This window comes from Mirounga angustirostris, unplaced genomic scaffold, assembly GCF_029215605.1.
Source record: "Mirounga angustirostris isolate CCGP_5_RB_7025 unplaced genomic scaffold, mMirAng1.0.hap1 SCAF_10, whole genome shotgun sequence".
Taxonomy (NCBI): Eukaryota; Metazoa; Chordata; class Mammalia; order Carnivora; family Phocidae; genus Mirounga; species Mirounga angustirostris.
The window spans coordinates 126,707,363-126,731,408 of NW_026991718.1; the positions used below are offsets into that span (position 1 = coordinate 126,707,363).

General features: G+C 48.4%; 1 protein-coding gene and 1 long non-coding RNA gene across 40 annotated transcripts in view; one reads left to right on the forward strand and one right to left on the reverse strand.

The window, feature by feature from the left end:
- The window catches only part of LOC123851878 (uncharacterized), a 128,879-nt gene that overhangs the window by 55,507 nt on the left and 49,326 nt on the right, over positions 1–24,046 (forward strand). For 22 of the 39 annotated variants that reach the window (XR_010405877.1, XR_010405879.1, XR_010405883.1 and 19 more), the window contains 5 exons: positions 570–830; positions 922–985; positions 4,899–4,993; positions 6,869–20,959; positions 21,827–22,034. The exons of 3 other annotated variants lie outside the window; for them this stretch is intronic. This is a non-coding gene — a long non-coding RNA (uncharacterized LOC123851878). Of the gene's footprint in view, positions 1–553; positions 831–921; positions 986–4,898; positions 4,994–6,868; positions 20,960–21,826; positions 22,035–24,046 lie in introns of all 39 variants that reach the window. 14 more of the 39 variants (XR_010405894.1, XR_010405892.1, XR_010405903.1 and 11 more) reach the window with 7 other exon arrangements.
- The window catches only part of KCNB1 (potassium voltage-gated channel subfamily B member 1), a 100,744-nt gene continuing 77,380 nt past the window's right edge, over positions 683–24,046 (reverse strand). Inside the window, exon 3 of the mRNA XM_045885941.3 lies at positions 683–11,359. Within this exon, the coding sequence (XP_045741897.1) occupies positions 9,350–11,359 (2,010 nt within the window). The 3' untranslated portion in view covers positions 683–9,349. The remainder of the gene's footprint in view (positions 11,360–24,046) is intronic.

Genomic DNA, 24,046 nt, shown 5'->3' on the forward strand with positions numbered 1-24,046 from the left:
TCTTCATGCATTAATACAGAAATACAGAATGATTTTCAAGATCGATGAAATGACAAAAGCAATCTGCAGAGCCGTGTTTACGGTATGTTACTATTTGTATGGGTAAAATTAAAAAAACAAAAACAAAGCAAAACAGACAGACACACACATGGTCCTTGGATATTCTGTTCCGGGTTTTTTTGGGTTTTTAGTCTTTATTCCCTTTGCTTTCCAGGTCTTGAATTTATGTTCTCTTGGAGGCAGGAATTTACGTTCTATTGAAGGGAGGTCAACAATAAACAAAATACATAAATAAAATAGAGTGTGTCAGAGGTGGTGGTGGTATGGAGAACAATGAAGCAGAGAAGGGGGACGGATCTCCAGAGTTGTGAGTGCGACTCTCATAGGCACCATGAGACATTTTGATGAGAGAGAGGTAGTGAGGCCAAGAATGCCCAGGTACAGCTGACATGACAGCCAAATAACCAGAATTTGGGCTTTGGTCCGTGAACACAGCACGGGGGGGCATTACCACTGCTTGCATATCGGGGTAACAAGCCCATTACATTTTCAGACCCTCTCTCTTTCAGGTGGAGAAAAAGCTAGTGCTGCCCCTCCAGGTCCCCGATTCAGCCTCTCCCGCAGATCTTCACATCCCCATCTCCCTTGTGCCCTCCAGAAAATAATACAAACTCCACCAAGCTCGTTTTCTCCATACCTTTTTATTGAACTGTGCATACTTCATTAAAGGACCATTTGCTTAGAAATTCTTGAACGTTTGGACATATTTTACAAGACAGGACAGCAGCTGGAGGTCACAATTTCATCTCATCACATGCATAAAAAGACAGGTATTTTGTCGTTTGGTTTTTGTGTGTATGTGGTGTGTGTGTGTGTGTGTGTGTGCATACACACACACAATGCTCATTTTCACTTTTACAGGAAGGACTAGAGACATCAACTGACCAGAGATGAACAGGACCCACAAATGCGACCCCGAGAAAAGGTGGCTAAGGACATTGGTCATTTATGGCTAATGTGATTGGCTTGGCCCCCAACATGGGTGGGGTGATCAGAATGGCTTTGCTGGCAGAAAAGCCTCAGCCTCACACCATGGTTCCTGGGAGAGACAGAGGGTCTTAGAGCTAATGGAATTGGGGCAACATGCTACCTTGGGGGACACTGGGGCTCAGAAAAAAGGAAGACCATTGGCTCTCAAAGTTGGAGGGAAGGTTGGCCCTCTTTTCCAGCTGGACTCCTATGGCTCAGGGAACGCAATCCAGTTTCCAGATGTCAGCTCCCAAATTCCTGCCCCCAGCAAATCCCTTCTCTGTGAGCTAAACTAGAACATGAGGCTGAAAATGCAGAATAGGAGAGTAGGAAGGAGCCTGGGGCTCCCTGTGGGGCCCCTGGAAGTGTTGCTCTGAGAAGACTGAGGCCCTTAGGGCAGACAATTGTCAAATTTGGACATGATCTTGGCCCCCAGCTGAGTCAAAGCCCAAATGGCATTGGTGGGGCTTACAGGCTTTAATGGGAGGGGTCCCCCATTTCTCCTTCCTTCCCAGTTAGCAATACCTCAAGCCAGGTAAGAACCGATGAACTCCTGTATTCACTCACTCACAAGTCAATCATTTACACATTCACTCACTCAAAAGAACACAGGTTGGTTGCCCAATATGTGCCATGGGCATACACTGGGGGATAACCCCGAGTTCCTGGCACATAAAATGATGTTGCCAGCCCTTGGCCTTGGACTGAAGCCTGGATAGGTCTGGAGAGCAAACAGCGCAGCTGCCCCCAGCCCAGCAGCTGCTGATCTTCCTCTTCCCCACGCATTAGGCACATGGAGCTTCAATGTCAAGCCTATCTAAGGGAGAGCCCAAAACCCTAGTGAAGACCAGGGGGCCACAAGCCAAAGCCATGGAGAAGCCTGAATCTCTTGGGCATCTTCTCCTGTGCTTCCCTCCTTGTTTTCCAAACCTGGATTAGCTCAGGGAGGCAAGAAGTGTGGGATGATCCATGCAGGACCCTTGAGAGCATCTCAATGAGACAGAATTGGGAGTTTCCTTCATTTTCCGGAATATGTCATGCCATGGTAGCCACTAACTTGAGATATTTCTGCAGGACAGAGCCTCAAAGGGGGGATCTTGGGAACTGGATTTTTGTTTCACTGTGTTTTTGGGGAAAGTAGCTGCTCAGTCTATCCATGCAATCCTATCGTTCTGCCTCACTTCATAATAAAACCACCTACAACTGCCTGGACTTGGGGTCGCCCTGAGGATGAAGCCCCACCTCCTCCAAACCCACTATACACAATTAGGGGGAGGGGGATTTTAAATCCTCTTGTGTCAAATGCTCTCCTTGGAGGATGCAGTATCCAGACCCACTCGGGAAGGGGCTATGGATGTGGGAGACTGGGCAGCCGAAGCCTTGTTTGGCTGCAAAATTGGATTCCAGCTGCCTCTCTCTTTTGGTCCTTCTGGACTTACTTCACTGGGTGGGGCTTTTCCAATGTCTTGAATGGGATTTTTCTGTTTTATTTGCCAGAAGGAAAAAAAAAAGCCCTTTTGGAATGGTGCCATTTGCTATTGCCTGGGCAGTTTGATGGCTGGCTAGTAGATAAAAGATAATTGCATCTCTTGTACAGAAAGCCTCAGGCCTAGGAGGGCACAGGGTCTGGGCAGAAGAACTGAAGCACCATGAGATGACCAGCCAGAGCTGGGACTGTTCCTTGGCTGGTCTGGGGAGGGTAGCATAAGCCTCATCCCACCCAGTGTGGTGCCTGTGAGGGCACTGGGGATGGGTTAGATGAGAGATTGGCAGGGTCATTAAAATTGCCCAAGATAGGAAGCAGAGGGGAAGCAGGGTATCCTGCTGCCACTTCCCTCCCTGGCACCCCCGCGGAAAACTCCGAATCCTAGAATTTGAGTTCCTGCTCACTGTCCTCCCTGCTTTTGCCTCAATGCCTTGAGCCTGCGCCCAGATGTCCAAACCACATACACACCTCCCTGGGGGAGGGGGCGGATTTCCCTGGTTGTTCAGTCCAGTGGCCCTGCAGTGTGAGGGTCCCTCTGCAACATCCATTTTGTGCATCATCTAGCTTCTTTTTAAGCAGCTCATTCCCCCAACCAGGTACCGAATTCCATGGTGAGGCAGCCCCGCCCATGAGAATCACTTCTTTAATTTGAGCTGAAATTGACCACTTTGTTTCTCTCAGGCAAGAGAGGCTTTCACCACTGCAGGCATGTGGTTTCTTCTTCAGGAGAACGGCCCCTTTCCCCATCCTGGCCAGCCTTCCCTTTCCCCATCCTGGCCAGCCTTTAGAAGATCTTTTCAGGATCTTTGCAGAGAGGAATGGAGAATTAGAACTGGAGGGGAAAGAAAGACGAGGGACCGCTGGATTCACCAGAGCCCCTTCCGAATCCACTTCTTTAAGTTGGCATTTGGGGATGTTCAGGAGAAATTCCAGGTTAAGACAAAAGCAGGGGCAGTGGATAGAAACCCAAACTTCCCAGTCTCTCTCTAGATGAAACCAGCCACAGAATAGAGTTATTTGCTTGTCTGGGCATCAAACCTGGCAAACTACTGGGAGACAATTTTGTTTTGTTCTTGTGCAAAGTGTTTAAAAAATCTCGTCTGTTTTATTTGGCTCTTGTTCAAACCAGATTACCGGGAATTTTGGGGGTGGGAAAACTGATGAGGGGCATAGTCCAGAATAATACATTCGTCCTTGGATTGGTTTCCTCTTGGGGTTTATCGAAGGGATGGTTCACTGCCATGGGGGTCCGGATTCAGCTCAAAACTCTGATCTGGGCAGAGGCCAGAGTCCTGAAGCTGGTAGTGAGGCAGGTGGGGTATGAACACCTAGAAATGAAGGCCAATCTGAGATCATCTGGCCTTTCTTCATCTTCCTGCATGAGTTGAAGAGTGGAGAATCACTTTCTGCTGAAGATCCTGCTTCATGAGATGTCCTCTGCCCACCTGAGGCTGAAAGCTGCCTGGTGGAATTAAGCAGGACAGTCCAGAAATTCCCCAGGGCCTGGATAGGTGGTAGCTGGATAAACATTGCCCTCGCCACAAGTCTCTGGTGCTATGGAGCCAGGCAGCTGGGAAGGGAGGGGGAGATGCAATGGCACATTCTAGGGGACACATCTTCTCAGGGTTTGGCTGCAAGCTTGTCTACTGTGGTTTTTGTGTGTGTGTGTGTGAGGATCCTGCAAGTGGGGATTAAAATGAGGAACAGGTAAGAAGTTGATGAGATCCGAGGCCCAGCATGTTCTCTGAGATTCGCAAGAACCTGAAAATGCTCTGGCCTTCGGATCCAATTGATGTTACAGGGGAGTGGGTCGCTGGACATGGCAACAGGCCAGCCAAGAGGGTGCTTGGGTGCGTTCTGGACCTCAACAGGAGGTTTGCTTGCGTGAGATTTGCCCTCCCAAGATCTCCGGGGATGAGAAAATTCAGTCTCTTCAAAATGCCAGTGGGGTGGGGGAGGAGGAGCTGAACCAGCCCACATGCCATTCGGATTCTGAGGGCCATCCGTAGCCCTGCTTCTCCTGGTCTCACTCTTGCCCCCGTGCCCTGGAATCTTAAGAACAATAAATAGGAGAAACACACAGAATGAGGAAAGTAACGGTGTCCACAGACTCTAGGTCAAGTGTCAGGAAATGCCTGCATGAGGAAGTCAGAGCCCGAAGTCTTTCCCCACCCCCCCGAAAGTCAGGTCCAAAAGGAAGAAAGAGAACCCGACGGGCAATGGGAGGAAATGAAAAAGACCAGAAAATATCAGCTATGATAATGACCAACCATAAAACTCCTAAGATGTTATTCTATATTACAAAAGAAGCAATGAGACTGAATGGCCCTATTACAAATTTGCTAACCACACACATACACCTATATCCTTTTTATCTGAACAGAAAAATAGACTACTCTGAGATATGTGGATATCCTACGATGTAGCCCTGCATCGGATACTTCTAGAGCCAGAAATGTGGCAACAGAAAATGCAGAGGTAATTTTTATTTTGGGGGGCATAGCCAGGCTGGTTTGGGTCCCCCTGGCTGAGTGAAAGCATTTGCATGCTGTCATATAAGCGGTGAGAAACCGGAAGCCGGGGAAACTTGGGCTCAGGGCTGGAGGCTCTCCCCTGTCCCTCGGGGGCCGCAGAGCTGACCCCTTCTTTCCTCCTGCCCCTGGAAAAGGATCTCCCAAAGACTCCCTCTCCCAAAGGATCATGCCCTAGAGTCGTATCACTTCAATCTCATTGGATTCAAAAACCTAACTGGAGGCTGAAGCCTGGGGTCATGTTACTTGGGGCTAGTTGGCAGAGAAATAAGGAAAGGGAGGTGAGACAGAGAGAGAGAGAGAGAGAGAGACCTGGTTCTAGTGAACCCTTGTCCATGGTGAAGTTTCAATTTCCCCTTGTCCGTGGACTAGACACTCCAGCCGTGAGCAAGACAGAAATGTACAATAGTTACAAACATCAATACATCACAGTTTTAAAGAAGAGAATTCTGTTGTTGTTGTTGCTTTTCTCCTCAGAAGAGTGGGTCTTATTAGGAGAAAGGGCAGGGGTGAAGCTACAGTCACCAAGACGTGGTAGAGGAGAGCTGGTAATCAGTTTGGCAAAGTCTGTTTTCACCAGCACTACTCGGGGGCAAGCCGGGTGAGTTGAAAGGAAAGGCCTCCTCAGAATTTTGCTGTTCCCCAGTCTTCGTCCTTCTCGATCCCCAGTGCTTTTAGAGAAAGGGACTTCATGGAGACAAATGTTCTGTCTTCTTTTTTTCTTTCCCCATTGAGTGTGCTTAAGATAAAATTCCTAAAGAAGGCACTGAGAAATCTACTGCACCGAAGTCCTGTTGTTTTTCTTTACCCAAAGATTAAAAAAAAAAAAAAAAAAAAGTGAAAAAGCCGACTCCTCCAGAGCTCGCCCACCTCTCTCCACAGGTCGCAGACTACCCCGATCACACGGGGACCTGGTCCCTAGCCCTTACTGATAATGGTGGAAGTTGGAAGCCAAGGTCCGCTGGGTTCTTGACGAGTTTCACCAAATTCACCAAAGGGACCAGGCATTCACCCGCTCCAGCCCCTAGTTTGGTTTCTTTGGGTTGACTTGTTTTTTTTTTTTTTTTTTCCCATTTTCATTGGTTCAGGAATGGGTGGGACGTGGATCACCGAGTTAAAGTGGTATTTGCCTCCAAACCATGCTTTCCTGTCCTCTATGAGGATCTGTCAAGGTCAGCTTCTCAGTGGAGACTCTTAGGTAGATTTCCCAGTGCATATACACAGGTATAGTAGGAGTATACACATATTAAACATCGGGGAATGTTCATTTTTGGCAGGTGGGGCCTGGGAAAACTTACAATACTCTATTTTGAGTTGGGCACAGGATAAAAGCTATATTCCCACAATACATACACAAGTAAAAGAAAAAAAAAACAAAACAAAATGCAATACTTTCTAAGCATAGTATATGCTGAGTTTCAATTATTCTGTTTCTATAAGAACTCTATAGGACTCTGGCTAGTAAGCCTGAAAAGGTAGGTTCTTAATGATACTTCTGAATTCGTCCTTCAAAAGTGACTCAATAAAATGCTACTTTAAGGTCAGACAAACTACATGGGGAAGGGAGGGCCAGGTCCTGTGGGACCACACAAGGCAGAAAGGGCCTTTGGTTACAAGGAGAGTTGCACCAATTGGTTATTAGTTTAAAAGAAAGAAAGAAGTCATATCCAATCTGTACACTTCTCATCTGCTTCAACCAACAAATGAAATGCCTTGATTTGAAGAAGGGGTGGTAAGTTCCTTCTCGCTATATATGGCTATATTTAAACATGTTCACTTTCCTGATATGTAAAATAGACTCTATTGTTATTAATTTTTACAGATAGCATCAGCTCTAAAAATATCTGAATCGGAAATCACAACTATTTACTTTTATCAAAAAGCATTTGTTTTCCCTGAATTTTCACGTTTGTGCTGACGGCCGACGGAAATGGTGATAAACACAAGGAAGAGACACGTGCGCTGACATGGCCCAGGGACGACTGTCCGGTGGCCGCTCCTCAGGAGGCCCCCAGCCCGCACCGTGTGCCCCGAAAAGGGCTCGGGCCTGCTGCTGCCTCCTCTCTCTGGCATGCCGCCAGCACAGGACGACCGCACACCTTCCCGGGCCCTTTGCCGTTGCTGCCAGGGTGCTCTGAAGATACCTCGGAGTGCCAGGATACTTCGGCATTGTCTTGTTGGGCAACATGGCAAAGAACAGGACTGCACCTTCTTGGAGGGATCCACAGTCCTCGGAGACGCTGAGAAGCGGTATGAACCAGGTATGGGCTCAGCAGAGAAGAGGTGCTTGTAAGGGCGGTGGAATGACTCCGTGTCATCATACCTGTGACAGGTGGTTCAACCCCATGCCACTGTTCGGAGGGCAGGCGGAACGGCTCCGTGATATTTGTGAACTGACGCATGGATTCATGCCATTATACCAACAGGCAGACCAGTAACACCTTGTATGAAGGACAGGCGAACCACGCCGTGTTGGTTCCATCAGGAAGACGGATGCCTGTCACTGGATTGTGGGTTGGCAGACCTACACTACTGGACGTGGGGCATCACCCATCAGTGTCGTATTAAGAGAACGACATCGGTCCATTGTACTAAAGACAGGCGGATCAACGACATGTCATCTTTACTGACAGATGGGCCAACAGCATGGCATCATGCTAACCAGTGGCTCAACCCAATGTTTCTGAACCGAGGAACGGCCAACAACTCCATCCTGTTGGACCCAACTCATGCAGGCCAACGCCAGGTTGTCAAACTAGAACAGGAAGACCAACACCAAGAAATACACCAGAACCGTTCACAATGCACACAAATACTTATTGCTTTTGTCTGTACTGGCTGCATTGATGGCTGCAGGAAGGAGAGCTGAGTTTTGGTACAGACAGTGACACTGAAAACACACCAACAGCTGGTTGACAAGAAAGAGAACAGAGTAAACGCCCAATGCCCACCGTCTACTGTATTCTTCTGAGATGTGCATGCTTCTGGTACACGTGACTCTGTGAGAGGCCCCGCTCAAGAGCTCAAGTACCCTTCCTTGCAAGGGACCTAATGGGAAGCGTCAGAGGGGCAGGGAAGGAGCCCACAGACCTTGACATGGCAGACAGCAATACCAGCACAATATCCCCCACCGTGGCCGGACACAGGCACGGACCAACAACCCAACTATAGTCCCGAAAAGTGGCCCACGGGAAATAGTGCTTGTTTTAAAGTGCAAGATGTTGACACTGTCCCTGGTAGAACCTATTTTTGAAAAACATAAAGTGCTTTTTATTTTAACTTTTTTTTTAAAACTTGAATACCACAGGAAACAAAAAAGAATTTCTATTATAGTAGATGCTTTCCCTGCTGCAGCAGGAAGTATTCAAAAGTCTGAATCGGGCATTTCAATTGGGGATTTCTTTTTTCCTTTCATTTTTGCAGGTAAAAAAAAAAAATCAGATTTTATTCTGTTCTTCAGTAACATACAGTCTCTTTGAATAAGCTATTTCTTTTGCATATTTGACACTTGCATATCTTTTGAGTCTACACTGGTGATGTACAGAAAGTGTTTTCCTTCTAACAACCCTAAAGCAACGCTCACAGTTCATACCGTTGGCTGAGTGCCTGCCGTCTGAACCCTTCCCAGATTGCCAGGGGGCAATTAGAATCAAGTACAAGTGGTGCAACTCACCCTGATGATATCTCAAAATAAAATCTCAGGTACTATGGAACACTGAAGTCAATGAAGACATTTGAGTAAGGGTTTTGCGCTGGGATCGCGGCTGATGGTGCGGAAATTTCCCCATGACACGAGTATCCTCTGTAGCTTTCTAACAGTGGGATCCATCCAGGAGGTGATGGACAGGAGTTCCTACAGGTGGCCAGGTAACACCCAAAACCAAATTGGTCAACCCAGCCACTTGTTCCGGCATCCTTCTCCAGCTGAAGCCTGGAGGGATCGAGATGCTGCCCCCCCCACCACTGAGGCTGTGATGGAGAGCCGTGACAGACGAGTGGGGAGGAGGTGGCCTTGGTTAGGTCCAGCATGTGGTAGTGGTGGCTGTGAGTTCTGCCCATGTCATCTCCCAAAGAGGGCAGTGGACTTGGTACAAGGAGACGCCACATCCTGTGGCTTGGCCGACTTCATTCGGTCATACCTATCATGGCTCTCAAGGCCCTAGGGAGCCTCCCCTGGAGTTTCGCTTCTGTCTGGGGGCTTTGCAGAGCCTTTCTGAGTTCGTGCGGAAAAGCTCTGCGGCAGGGAAGCTGAACGGCACACCTCTCGGGTCTTGCCACAAGTCTCTGTTGCAGGTGGGGTAGCTCAGATGCTCTGATCCCGTGTGCTTCCATGGGCTCCTCCTCCCGGCAACACGCGGACGTCGGGGGAGATGTGGTTCTCGAGTTTGCACTTTTCCTGGCCACTGGGGCCTTTTCCAGTCAATGCTTCTGTGGAGTAAATACAGTTCTGCCTTAAGAACTTAGGGGAGGTGGGTAAGGGGGAGCTTTCAAAGTGGTTCTTCTCTGATCTTGTCCCAACGCTGAACTTGGGACTGGTGCTCACGTGGACGCTCTTGGGAGGGCTGGAATCTACACTGTAGAGCACCTGCCCCTCATCATCTGTGTCCGCATCAATGTACTGGTGGACACCTGCTTCGAAGTTGAATGCTATTGCTGTGTGTTTCTCAGGTGATCGGGGGGGCGTCCTAGCACTTGCTGTGGTGTAGATGGAGGACTCTGGACTCAGTACAGGCCTGTCCAAGAGTGTGGCACACTCCAGTCCAGCGACAGCAGCTGCAGCGCCCCCCCGGTTCCTAAGAGGGTCATGGTACAACCCCAGAACGGGGACTAGTGGACTGGGATCCCCCTCCATGAAGTTGACTTTAAGTGCTCGGAGCTTCAGGGGGTTGTTTGTCTTCAGAGAACTCTTGGGGCTCTCAATGAAGAAGGTAGAGCGATGGCTAGCATCAGGGGTGGGGTTGGCCTCCACAAATCTACCACCACTGGCACCCAGAGCTCCCCGCCAGCCCATCTCTGGGGCCATGCTGCCCCCAGTCTTGCTGGGAAGTGATGCCAAAGGGCTGTGGGAGAATCTGGTGGCTTCAGGGAAGTCTGTGGCACAGCTAATGAAGCTATCAATGCTTGACATGCTTCGCATGTCAATGACCCCTTCTGTACGCGTGGGCAGAGGGGCTACAGGGCTGGGGATACTCTCCATTTCAAGTTCTTCCTTTGGTTTGCTCTGTGTTGTTGACTCCTTGGTATTGAGGATGGGTTGAGATTGGGTCTTGGCCATCTTATTGTACATGTCTTCCAACTGCTGGACGTTCAGGTGCTGAGGACTAGAAGATGATCTGGCCTTCTCAGGGGATCCCTGCTCCTTGGTTTCAAAGGACTTACTTGAGCTAGTTTCAGACAGTGTCCTCTTTGTCCATTTCCATTTGTTGGGAGACAAGTGATTATCTTGCACTTTGTCCTTCTTACCCATATTGTCTCCATTTTTCTCAACCACGATGTCCATCATCTCGATGCTCCGGGCAAAAGCATCTTTCATGTTCATGGATACGATGCTGCCATTCCTCTTGGCTCTTTCCAGAGCCTCTCTCCGCTTGATTGCTTTCTCCTGCCTCTTCTGCTCCTTGTAGAACTCAGAGAAGTTATTGACAATGATGGGGATGGGAAGGGCAATCACCAGGACCCCTGCAATGCAGCAGAGCCCCCCAACAATCTTCCCCAGGAGAGTCTTGGGGTAGATGTCTCCATACCCAACGGTCGTCATGGTGATGGTGGCCCACCAGAAAGAGGCTGGGATGCTTTTGAACTTGGTGTCATCCTCATCCTTCTCAGCAAAGAAGACAAGGCTGGAGAAGATCATGATGCCCATGGCAAGGAAGAGGATGAGCAAGCCCAGCTCATTGTAGCTCCTCCGCAGGGTGAAGCCCAAGGACTGGAGGCCAGTGGAGTGGCGTGCAAGCTTAAGGATGCGGAGGATACGCATGATGCGGAAGATCTGGACCACACGACGGACGTTCTGGAACTGCAGCACACTCTTGTTGGATTCGGTGAGGAAGATGGTGACATAGTATGGCAAGATGGCCAACAAGTCAATGGCATTGAGCGGGCCCTTGAAGAACTTCCACTTCTTGGGTGAGGAGAGGAACCGCAGCAGGTACTCCATGGTGAACCATGCAATGCACACGGCCTCCACATGGGCCAGCTGGGGGTTGTCTGTGGTCTGGCCGAACTCGTCAAGGCTCTGCAGCTCGGGCAGCGTGTTGAGTGACAGGGCAATGGTGGAGAGGACGATGAACATGATGGAAATTATGGCAAGGATCTGCAAGGAGAAGAGAGTGGGATTTAGTTACCAACCACCAACAGGATGATCATCCTAACACCGTGCGTCCGCAGAATGCTCCTCAACATTCAAGAGCATTTTCACATCTCAACAGCCACTCAATGCCTGGATGTTTGAGCTAAAAAAAATCATTTATTTGAATCCATTTGTTGTACAGATGTACAAACCAAAGCCCAGAGACTGCAATGATTTAAAGCTAATTATTCCAGCCTCAGGGTGGCGGGGTGGGGTGGGGGGAGTCACTAGTGAGGACACAGGAGATCTGAAAGAGGGTGTAGGGGCGGCAATTTAGAGCTTGGGCTCTGGTGTCAGGCTGTTTTGGGTTCGAATTCCAGCTCTGCTGCTTCCTTACCTTGAGCCAGTTGTTTACTCTAAGCCTCATTTTCCTCATCTGCAAAATGGGATGGTAAATAAATGTCTACCTCAGAGAGCTGCTGCAAGGGGTAAATGCATTAATGCGTGCAAGGCATTTAGGAGAGCTTCCAGCTGTGCACACAGAGGGTCTGGTGAACGCTAGCTGTCCTCACAGGGGAAGTCTCTCAGCCCACACCACCCCATCGGCCTAGCCTGCCCAGCCTCCGAGTGGGCCAGCTGGTCTTTGCTTCCTGCCCCGTCCCGGAACGGCCTGCTATATCCCGTTGGCCAGTGCCCTTGCTGCCCGGGTGAGTTTGAGAGGCTTCCGTTTTCTGTAATGAATCCCCACTCACCACACAGGGTTGTCAAGCCTACATTTTTACTCCGACCCCTCTCTTTGGGCCTTTCCTGCCACAGGTTCCCGAATGTCACACTTCTCTGGCCACATGTTTCCAACGAATCCTGTGTCTTTTAAACAAAAGCTTTTGAGTTTTAATTCTTGGTGTGCACTCATTGAAAAAGTAAAATTCTGTAATCGCTTTATAAAAAGAAATATCCAGTACATACAAAAGTAGATCAAATTTATGTATATTTACAAACCCTAATCAAGCGAACGCCTGTGAACCCACAACCCAGGTGAAGAAACAGTATGAGATAGTAATGCTGATATTTCCTGCGTGTCCTTCTCCACCCCGGGGGTAACCACAATTTCTTCTCATCCCTTTTCTTTTCTGGAGAGTTTTTAATACTGAGATATATGTCCCTAACAAATTGCTATTTTGTCTCGCTCAGGACTGACATCCTATTGTACGTGTTCTTTTGCTGCTTGTACTACTCTTCCCTCAGTAGTAAAACAACAACACACTGCTCACCTTCTCCATTTTAGCCTTGTCCTAAGAAACGACATTTGCAAAGATGCTGGTTTTGTGTGCTAGGGAAAGATGTGTTAAATCTTCATTAAAATAAATACGTGCTTATTCCGGCGGCATACTTTGGGAACTCCTGCACCGAGTTAGGAGTGTGGGCTCTAGAGGTAGAATCCAGCTCTGCCATTTACTGGCTGGATGGCCTTGGCATTGAAACTTCCCTTGCCTCAGTTTCCTTACTTGCGAAATAGGGATATTCCAGTCATTCATAACTGGGGATGATTTTGAACCCCCAGGGGTCAAAATTTGACAAATGCCACAGAAATTTTTGGTTGTCACGACTTGGGGGGAGGGATGCTCCTGGCAGCCAGTGGGTGGAGGCCAGGGATGCTGTTGGATCCTACCGTGCACAGGACAGGCCTGCGATGAAGAATGATCTGTCTCAAAATGTCTATAGTACCAAGGTTGAGAAACCCTGGGGTGTACCAGGAGCTAGCCCCTCATAAATCATAGCGTGGGGGATGAGGAGATTATGCAGGTAGGGTTACCAGCACAGGGCTAGACACAAGGTGGGTCTGATTTTCTGGGGCAGGCAGCCAGGGCCTTGGGCAGAGCTCTGCAGGTTGCTTCTCTAGGTAGGCACTGATCTCCGGCTAGGAGGAAGCCTGCAGGAGAAGGAGCAGATTCCTGGGGAGCCTGTTCCTTTAAGAGCTGGGAGATCCCATTTCCCCCAGAGCCTGGCAAGGGAAGCCTGCTCCAGTTTCTAACCCCTAGACAACTCCAGGGAAGGCCCACACAATTGATATTCATGAATTATGTACCCGGAATATTATGTATGTATTATGTACAGTCCTTAGGGTTTGTTATTCTAAGGTAGGCACCACCTTTGTACCTGAGAATGAGAATGTGCCCTGCCCTCCCCACCTCCCAGCCCCAGTATGCCTAGAAAAGAAGAAAAGGGGGCAGAGTCCTCCCTGGCTCCTGAGGGAGGGCAGTCTGCTGCTCAGCATTGTCTTGGGAGGGTCAGAGCACCTCAGGCCTCCTTCCGTGCACGCAGGCACCCCTCTGCACTCCGTCCTGGCCCTGCCCACAAGATTGTTTTCTTTCCTAGACCCGCTGAAGCCTTTAGAGTCAGGGCGATTCTTCCTGGCTGGGGAACTTCCAAGTGGGAGTTAAACCCCCTGTGCTTCAGTTTCCTTATCTTTAAGATTTGGGGTGGGGTGGGTGGAGGTGTCCAATGCAAGGCTGCAATGAGAGTTCAATGAATTCATAAGGCCCTCAGATCAGCTTTTATTGCTGTTATTACTCTGCAGCCTTATACTTATTTATGAGCTGGTTTGGGATCTGGGTTGGAGTCCTGACACTATTATCCCCGGCTGTGTGGCTTTGGACAAATCATTTCCCCTCTCTGAGTCTCCATTTCTCCATTTTTTATCTCTAGAATGGAGATGGAAGTAATTGAGCACTTGCCACATAACAGCTACTTAATATATGTTACGTTATTAAATTATGATCCAGGTAATTTATCATCACGCCCACTCCCAGCCCCTGGACTGGTTGCTGAGGTCTGTGGGCCCCAGTGCCTGCTAAGGCAGCAGATATCCCACAAACAGCCTGAAACCCAAATGAACAGTTTTGACCTGGTCTCTGGGATGGACCCCAGGGGTGGACCAGCCAGCACCTGGAGTCCTCCCAGAACCTTGTTCAAACCCCTGTCTGGGCCTCTGCATTTCCAGCTTTGCCTTCCTGGGATCTGAGCCCAATCAGGTTTGGGCAGGACTCCAGGAACCCGGGGAGCAAAGGCAAAAGCCAGGACAAGGGACTAGGAGGCAGTCTTCAAATTCCCTCCCTGTAGGGAGATTCTGGATCCTGGAACCCACCTGTCTGCACCAAATGGGGGCAGAAGCTTTGGTCCTCTGGGTGAAGAGAGCAGCAGGTGGGAGTCCCCAGGGTGGGATCCAGGGGTGCTGGAGCCAGGCCCTCCTCCTAATTGTCGGCTCTGGTGGTTGATCACGGGGATGCCCACCTTTGGCTCCAGCAGCTATAAATACAAACTGTTTATCATTTCCTCCACACACTCCCCTGCTCTTCCAGGAATGTGAACGAGGCACAGAGTATCTGTGCATAAAAGGGCACAGGCAGAAAAGGGAAGGGTCTCATTCATGGGTACATAGCCCATTGGGGTCATACCCGTATAGGGACGCCAGAAGCTCTAGCAAGCTGAGAGATGTTTAGGGCTTGGAAACTGCCCTTTTTTTTTTTTTTTTTAAACAAGTCATAAATCATTTTTTAAATTTATTTTATTTATTTATTTTTAAAAGATTATTTATTTATTTATTTGACAGAGAGAGACACAGCGAAAGCAGGAACACAAGCAGGGGGAGTGGGAGAGGGAGAAGCAGGCTTCCCACGGAGCAGGGAGCCCGATGTGGGGCTTGATCCCAGGACTCTGGGATCATGACCTGAGCCGAAGGCAGACACTTAACGACTGAGCCACCCAGGCGCCCAATCATTTTTTAAATTTAAATTTTAATTCCAGTAGAGTTAACCTACAGTATTATATTAGTTTCAGTGTACAGTATAGTAATTCAACAATTCTTTTTTTTTTTTTAAGTTTTTTTAATTTATTCATTTGAGAGAGAATGAGATAGAGAGAGAGCATGAGACGGGGGAGGGTCAGGGGGAGAAGCAGACTCCCTGCCAAGCAGGGAGCCCGATGCGGGACTCGATCCCAGGACTCCAGGATCATGACCTGAGCCGAAGGCAGTCGCTTAACCAACTGAGCCACCCAGGCACCCCAGTAATTCAACAATTCTTTACATTACTCGGGGCTTGTTGTGATAAATGTACTTTTATTTGGAAATTGCTCTTCATGCACAAGCATGTTCATAGCAGCTTTATCCACAAATAAAAAAGTGGAATCAACCCAAATGTCCATCAGCTGATGACCAGATAAACGGGTATATCCATAGAATGGAATATTACTTATCCATAAAAAGGGGTGGAGGACAGACACACGCTACAACGTGGATGAACCTTGAAAACATGATGCGAAGTGAAAGAAGCCAGACACAAAAGGCCACATACTGTAGTATTCCATTTACATAAAGTGTCCAGATAAGGCAAACCTTTAGAGATCAAAAGCAGATTAGTGGCTGCCAGGGTGGAAATATGGATTAACAGTTGTTAATGGTTATGAGGGATCTCTTTGGGGTGATAAAAGTGTTCTAAAACTGATTTAGGGTGATGGTGGCACAACCTGGCAAATTTACTAAAAACTCAGTGAGCTGCGCACCAGAAATGGGTGAATTAGATGGTAATAAGTCTTAATACAGTAATAAAATTTTTGCTTTCCATGAAGAGTATCCCATTGCTTTTAATCCTCACAACCGTACTGAAAGGTCATAGGAGAGAAGCAAAAATCCAAGCAAGCCACAGATAGCCCTTCTGTGAACCCTGCAATAGTTCCAGAAGCTCTCGGATAAAGGTCTAATTCTTTGCATTTTGTTGACATGTTTTTATTTTATTTTATTTTTTTATTTTTATTTTACTTTATTTTTTTTTTAAGATTTTACTATTTATCTGACAGAGAGACACAGTGAGAGAGGGAACACAAGCAGGGAGAGTGGGAGAGGGAGAAGCAGGCTCCCGGCCGAGCAAGGAGCCCGATGCGGGGCTCGATCCCAGGACCCTGGGATCATGACCTGAGCCGAAGGCAGACGCTTAACGACTGAGCCACCCAGGCGCCCCTTATTTTATTTTTTTTAAAGATTTTATTTATTTGAGAGAGAGAGAAACACAGTGAGAGAGGGAATACAAGCAGGGGGAGTGGGAGAGGGAGAAGCAGGCCTCCCGCGGAGCAGAGAGCCCGATGCGGGGCTCGATCCCAGGACCCTGAGATCATGACCTGAGCCGAAGGCAGACACTTAAGGACTGAGCCACCCAGGCGCCCCTTGGCACGTTTTCTTACCAAATGCTGTGCTAGTTGCTGGGGATATGCAGCATGGATAAGAAAGACCATTTCTGTGGTTGCAAGGAACTGGACGAGAGAGACGTGGACGAAATAACACAGAAACCCATAAAAGAGCAAGATGATGCCAGAGAGTGCTAAGTGCTACATGTTACTGAGAAAAACAAACCAGGGAGATCGGTAGGGTAGCAAGGGGTGAGGGGTGTCCACATGAGGTTGGGTAGTCAGGGCAGACCTATTTCAGGAGATGCCCTGGTTGTTGGGACTTGAGGATGAGGAGTATGTTGTTCAAAGATCTGAGCATTCCAGGCAGAAGGCATAGCATGTGCAAAGGCCCTGAGGTGGGAATGAGTTTGGCTTAATCAAGCAACAGAAAGCAGCTCAGTGTAAGTGGGGCTGAGTATAGGGATAGTTGGAGGGGATGAGGTTGGAGCGGCAGGAAGAACTCATCAAGAATGATAGAGAGATTTGGATTTTTATATTAAGACTACCTTTCTTCTCTCTCTCCAGACTATTTCCTGAATTTCCCACTGCATATTCCATACTGAATCCTCGTAAAAACACTTATAGTTCCCAAGCCGCACTGCCATGGTTGCTCACATCCCAAGATCCTCACCATGCTGTTCCCTCTGCCTTCAGCACCCTTCCTCCTCCACTTCTCTTGGCTGATTCCTATCAGCTCCCAACTCAGGGGCCATTGCTCCAGTGAGCCTGCTCTGACCCCCAGCTCTGGGTCAGGTGTGTCCATCCTCTGGATTCCCACAGCCCCTAAGATTCTCCCATGAGAGCACTGATCTCGCTGAGCTGGAATTTTCTCCTCTGTGTCCTGCAAAGGAATGTCAGCTCATGAGGACCCAGGCTGAGTCTGTCTTGGACTGCTGTGTCTGTAGGTCCTGAAACAGTGCCTGGCACAGAGTAGGTGCTCCCTAAATGGATGATAAATGAATGAACAAGCAAATGAATGGAAGGGAGGCTCAGAGAATGAAGTGAGTTATCCAGGTCCACACAACTTGGAAGAGGTAGATCTGGGACTTGATCTCGGGTCTGTGGGTGTCCAGAAGACATGTTCAAGGACGTAAGAGGAGGCAGCTTCCGGACCCGGCAACCCTCTTGCTCCTTTTATGGTCCTTCCGCTTCCCTGGCTTTAAAGGGAGATTATAGCTGGAGAGTTTTAATTAGAAGGGTCACTGGCGTAGATCCGATTAAGGGGATTGGGAGCAGACTGATGGTCTGCACCCCTCTCCCCACTGGAGGTGGGGGGCCACCAGTGGGGAATTGGTGAGAAATTGGAGTCAGGAACCTGCAGGTGGCGCTCCTGGGCACAAAGGGACAGGAATCCAGGGCTAAATGTGCACAAAGGGACAGGAATCCAGGGATAAATGTGCTTGGACAACAAAGGATGAAGGCAGAGGCCTTGGGGTGAGCCAGCAAGAGTGGCCTTCACCAACAGAGGGCAACCGAGTCACAAAGGTGGAAAGGAGGTGCCGTGGCATTGCTGGGGGTATCCTAGGCATTATAAATCAGAAGACTTGAGGCTGAGAAACTTATTTTTACTTAATTGGCCCACGTTTCAAAATGGGAAGATTTCACATAAAAATCCAGATTTTCACATTCCCTTGGAAAATCAGATGATGTCTACACTCAACCTGCATTCCCGAGGGCAACCATTGCCTGGAGCTACAGGTCCCTCGCTCCTTCCGTTATCTGTCAGGTTGCTGTAGGCGTTGGGTTTGCAATGCGGGACCCACTGACGTAATACTGAAGACTGCAACCGCTTACTGACTTGCTACTGTATATGAAGAACTTTCCAGATGAGATCTGCATCTAATTGCACAAGCCAGAAACCTACGGGTCATCCTTGTCCCCATATCCAACCCATCACCAAGTCTTGCCAATTCTGGCTCACAAACATCTTTTGGTCTTTTCCATTCCTTCTCTACCTGCAAGCTACCACCCTTGCCCCAAGCCACCATCACCTCCCACTGGGCCACCACAAACAGGCTTTCCAGCTTCCCCTACAATGAGATGAGGCCATGTGGGCCATGTGACTAGGTCTGGCCAATGAAATGTGAGCAGAAATGATGCTTGCCTGTTGTTTCCTTTTTCTTGCTGGCTGGTAGGCAGATGTGATGGGCAGAGCTGCTTGGATCTGAGATGAAAGTTAATCGCAGCCCCTAGCCTGGCCCTTTAGTGAAAAAGTTTGCCAACTCCTGGTCTACCTTATAACATCTGTCTTATTTAAGCCACTGGATTTTGGAGTCTTGTTGTTACAATCACTTAGTCTATACTCTCCTGAACTCTCCAGCACCATCCTGTACCAGGCTCCCCTTTGCTCTTTCACTTCAGGTGAATTAGTCTTCCTTTGGTCCCTCACAGTTCTCATGATCCTTCTTGCCACAGGGCCTTTGCCCATGCTGTTCTTGCTGCCTGGAATGCTTTTTCCTTCACTCTGCCTGGTCAGTTTCTCCTCATCCTTCTTAGCTCAGCTGAGGCATCACCTCCTCAGGGAAGCCATCCCTGACCCTGATTTGATCAGGTCAAATCCGTAATTGCAGGCTTTCAGAATGCATGTCTTTCTCTTCAGAATGCTAAGTCGCAATTTTACAATAATGTCCACCTCTGTAGAATGTAATCAACTTGAGGACAGAGATTTGTGTCTAATTTTCTCAATCTTGAGTCCTCAGAGCATACAGTAGGTGCTCAACACGTATTTATGGAATGAAGAATCTCATTTCATCCTGAAAACCACCTGCAGGTTGTGTTGTACCCCTGGCCCTCATTTTATAATTGGGGAAACTGAGGCTTAGAAAGACAATAACCAAAGTGACAACAAGGGAAGCGGCCAAGGCATGGGTTTGATCCATGTTTACTAGGCACTGAAGCCCTTCTCTGTTTTAACACTTGAGCACCTGTTTTTATCCCAGAATCCTGGGGTCTGAATTATGTTGTTTTTTAAAAATTTTTATTTATTTATTTGACAGAGAGAGAGACAACAAGAGAGGGAACACAAGCAGGGGGAGTGGGAGAGGGAAAAGCAGGCTCCCTGCTGAGCAGGGAGCCCAATGGGGGCTTGATCCCAGGACTCTGGGATCGTGACCTGAGCCGGAGGCAGATGCTTAATGGCTAAGCCACCCAGGTGCCCCAAATTTTGGATTTTTGAGGGGTGAAACAGAAAGGAACACATTAGATAATTGAATTATGGTTTTTAACGTATGTCCTCACTTGAACCATCTCCCCCAGGTGACCTGACTCTTCCCTACACAATCTGGGCTGGGCATCCTTCTCCTAACAGGTGAATTAAGTTCCCATGAGCCTTGTCAAAGCAGGGATTCTGGGAGCTGGTGAGATTACAACCTCCTGCCCATCTGAGGACAATGCTTCTGGTGGTGGGGGTGGTGGTGGTGATAATGGAGACTTGACTCTGGTCCCTGCAGAGGGAGGAGGGGATAGTGAGAAACTTGATTGGAGCAGGGTTCTTCCTGCCTGAGTGATCGTCAATTCCCTACATTTGCTGAGGGCGTGCGGAGCTGAGGAAGGGACTGTTGGTCTCAACAGTGATGAATGGTGTCGGTCCATCCCTGCTGCAGGGAGCAGTGGATTGAATAAAAAACAAGGAGCACAGGAAATGTTAGGTAAGGACAGTGTCCACGGGTTCTGCTGAGCCACAAATCTGTCCCCTTGCCCCTGAATCTGCAGGGATGGGGAGTGTGGAGGGTAGTCTTTGAGAGCCTGGCCAGGGCAGCTGGGGGTGCTAAAGGAAGCTAAATATGTTGGTCTGGATGTTGGGATTGGACACCACCCTGGCTAACATCAGAATGATGGCTCTGTGATTCTCGATAACAGCCAGATTTGCTGGTTAATGTCCAAGATACATTTAGAAGGAGACATTTGGGGGGCTTAACAACAGATCTTTTTCATATAGCATTTTAGTCTCACTAGAGATTCACGTTGAGGTGAATGCATGGGTAGTCAGGAGACCTACTTTCCAATTCTGGCTGGGCATCTTTAGGCCAGTGTCTTCACATCTCTTGTCTTTCTCATGGAACGGCCACTGAGAATCTGCTGGGTCTCCAGCATAGTTCCTTTCCAAGCCGTGACTCAGGGAACCGGTGGCTCTATCGTCTCAATATGTGACTTCCATTCTTGCCAAGGCAGGGGCAGGAATAGCGTGAAGAAGTCACGCTTGCCTGTGCCCAGAAGTGATATGCGTCATTGCTTCCCCTGACAGCGAGGTCTGAGATCTACAGCCTGCCTCCCCATGGGGATGCAGTTAGTGCTCTGAAACCTGTAAAATGCTCACGAAGCCTAAGGAGATGGTCTCCAACGCAGATGTGTGCACCGTATGATGTACTGGGGGAGGAGCAGAAAGAAGTGACTGGCATTTGATGGGTAAGTCCTAGAGACCTGCCATCCAACACTGTGCCCAGAGTCCCAATACCATATAATACACTCAAAGTGTGAAGAGGGTAGAGGGCACCTAGGTGGCTCAGTCAGTTAAGCATCTGCCTTCAGCTCAAGTCATGATCTCAGGGTCCTGGGATCGAGCCCCACATCGGGCTCCCTGCTTGGCGGGGAGCCTGCTTCTCCCTCTCCCCGCTGCTCATTCTCTCTCTCCCGCGTGCTCTCGCTCTCTCTCAAATAAATAAATAAAATCTTTTTAAAAAATGTGAAGAAGGTAGATATGTTAAGTAGTCTCACCATAACAAAAATAAAAATAACTGTGATCGATGTAATAAAAAATAATGGCATTGGGGGCAGATTTTTAAAAAGAGAAATTACCGGCATTTCTACTTTTATTTTTTATTTTTTTTTAAAGATTTTATTTATTTATTCATGAGAGATAGAGAGAGAGAGGCAGAGGGAGAAGCAGGCTCCCCGCTGAGCAGGGAGCCCGATGCGGGACTCGATCCCAGGACCCTGGGATCATGACCTGAGCCGAAGGCAGATGCTCAACTGACTGAGCCACCCAGGCATCCCAGGCATTTCTACTTTTAAATGAAAAGAAAAGAAGCAATCCCGTTTTACCGACACTGAGCCCATGAATCAATACTGGCGTCCTGCTCGCTGGGTATCTCAGACAGCCATGGGGGAAACAGAAGTGCCCTGAAGGAGGAGGGGGCACCCCAACTCAGTGGGTTGGCAAAGAAACCCTCACATCTTTGACCGCAGCCCTGCAGTGTATGTATGCCTGGTGTGGAAGAGATTTCTAGCACTCACTCCTCTCTGGTTCTCGTCTTCTTCCTGGGCACACTGGAGGCCTCTATTTCCTCTGTGCAGAACTGTGTGACTCGCTGTGCACCGGGATGATGCAGATAGCTTCTGGGCTGAGGGTGAGTGGGTGTGAGCTCCCTCTCCTCAGCAACAATGGAGGTCTCGTGTTGAGAGGACAGTGGATCCTGAGTCACCACGACTTGGAAGAGGGCCGTGCTGCACTCTTACTGGGTCCTTAGGGGGAATCACACAGGTGAGAAACAAAACTTTGACGTGTAGAGTCACGAGATTGTGGTTTCCTCACTACTCCTCACTACTGTTTACTCACCTCTGTAATCTAGTGTATCCTGACTAATTCATCTAGTTGAGTTGGAGTGTAGATTCTATTCTCTGGTTTTAAGCAAACTAGTCCTCGCAGACAAAGACAAATGGTTTACAAAGATCCTGGTAAAGAAACAACAGCTTGGAGGTAGCTTTAGTAATGTCAGCCCAGGTAAGCATCAAGATAACAGCTAAACGGATACTTCCGGCGTGAGCCTATCAGTGGTGACGACGCGAGGTTAAAAGCAACGATGAGCTCATCAGATCTGACAAAAAGTTAACTAAAAGGGTCAAAGTCATCAGGAAGACTCTATAATATGAATTTTCATCCTGTCTTTTACAGTGAACCCTGTCTTCATTCATCATCAAACACAGGAAGAAGCATGACAAATGAATAGAAAAATGAATTAATAAACTAGGTCCAGTGGAAGAGAGGCACTAGAATGTATTGGTTAGGAACCTAGGCCTGCATTTTATTATTTTTTTTAAAGATTTTATTTATTTATTTGTCAGAGACAGAGACAGCGAGAGAGGAAACAGAAGCAGGGGAGTGGGAGAGGGAGAAGTAGGCTTCCCGCTGAGCAGGGAGCCTGATGCGGGGCTTGATCCTAGGACCCTGGGATCATGACCTGAGCCGAAGGCAGACGCTTAATGACTGAGCCACCCAGGTGCCCCAATTATTTTATTATTTTAAAAAATATTTTATTTATTAGGGTGCCTGTGTGGCTCAGTTGGTTAAGCATCTGCCTTTGGCTCAGGTCATGATCTCAGGGTCCTGGGATCGAGCCCCACATTAGGGCAGGCGGGTGGGGGGAGAGAATGATTTCAGGACTCTGAGATCATGACCTGAGTCAAAATCAAGAGTTGGATGCTTAACCGACTGAGCCACCCAGGCGCCCCATAGACCTGCAACAGCTTCCTGATTTTCCAGCTGTGAGCCCTTGGAAAAGTTACTTAACCTCTCTGAGCCTCAATTTCTTCACCTGTGCAATGGGGATCACCACAGTTCCTACTTCATTAAGGATTCCATGCGATCATGCATGTGGTGCCCAGCATACAGTCGGGGCCCAGGGAATGTTTGCTGCTCATTTGTTTTCAACTGGAAGGAAGATGTGAGCATCATATAAGACCATTCTAATGTGGGGTCTGTTATAATGAGCTATTATTATTATTCATTGGCGGGGGACTGAAGAAAAGAGCAGTCAGTGAGACCTGGGTTCAAATCCTGCCCCTGGACAATCAATGTTCCCTGTGTGCCCCTTAGCACAGCTGTGTAAGTTCACACAAGGAACTTTGCTTCTCTGAACCTCAGTTTCTTCATCTGTAAAAAGGGAATAATAATACCTACATGGTCAGGTTTTTATAAGGATTAACCTCATTCATTCGTCCATCTGTCCATCTGTCCATCCAACCATCCATCCATCCATCCATCCATCCATCCATCCATCCATCCATCCACGTGTTCAATGATGCACCAGGCGCCATCTTAGGCTCGGGGTACAGCAGTGAACAAACCAGGCAGAAATCCCAGTTTGTGTGGAGCTGACCATCTTGTAGAGGGAAGGGGTACGCAGTGAACAATAACAGGGCAATAGGATAATTCTGGGTGATGGTAATTGCTTCGAAAAAATTAAGTCGGTTGTAGGAAAGGGGAATGACTAGGAGATGTGTTCACCTGTGGTGGTCAGGCAGGGCCTCTCGGTGGAGGTGACCTTTGAGCTGAGACCTGAATAATAAGGAAGAGCTGGCCCTGTGACCATCAGTGGGAAAAGCATTCCAGGCAGAGGGAACAGCAAGCACAAAGGACCTGAGGTGGGAACATGTGGGGCCAGCATGGTTGAAGCAGGGCAACTGAAGGGAAGAGTAAGAGGGAATGAAGCAGGAGAGGGAACGGGACGGAAGTTCAAGGCTCTTCAAGCCACACATGCGAAGTGCAGAACACGC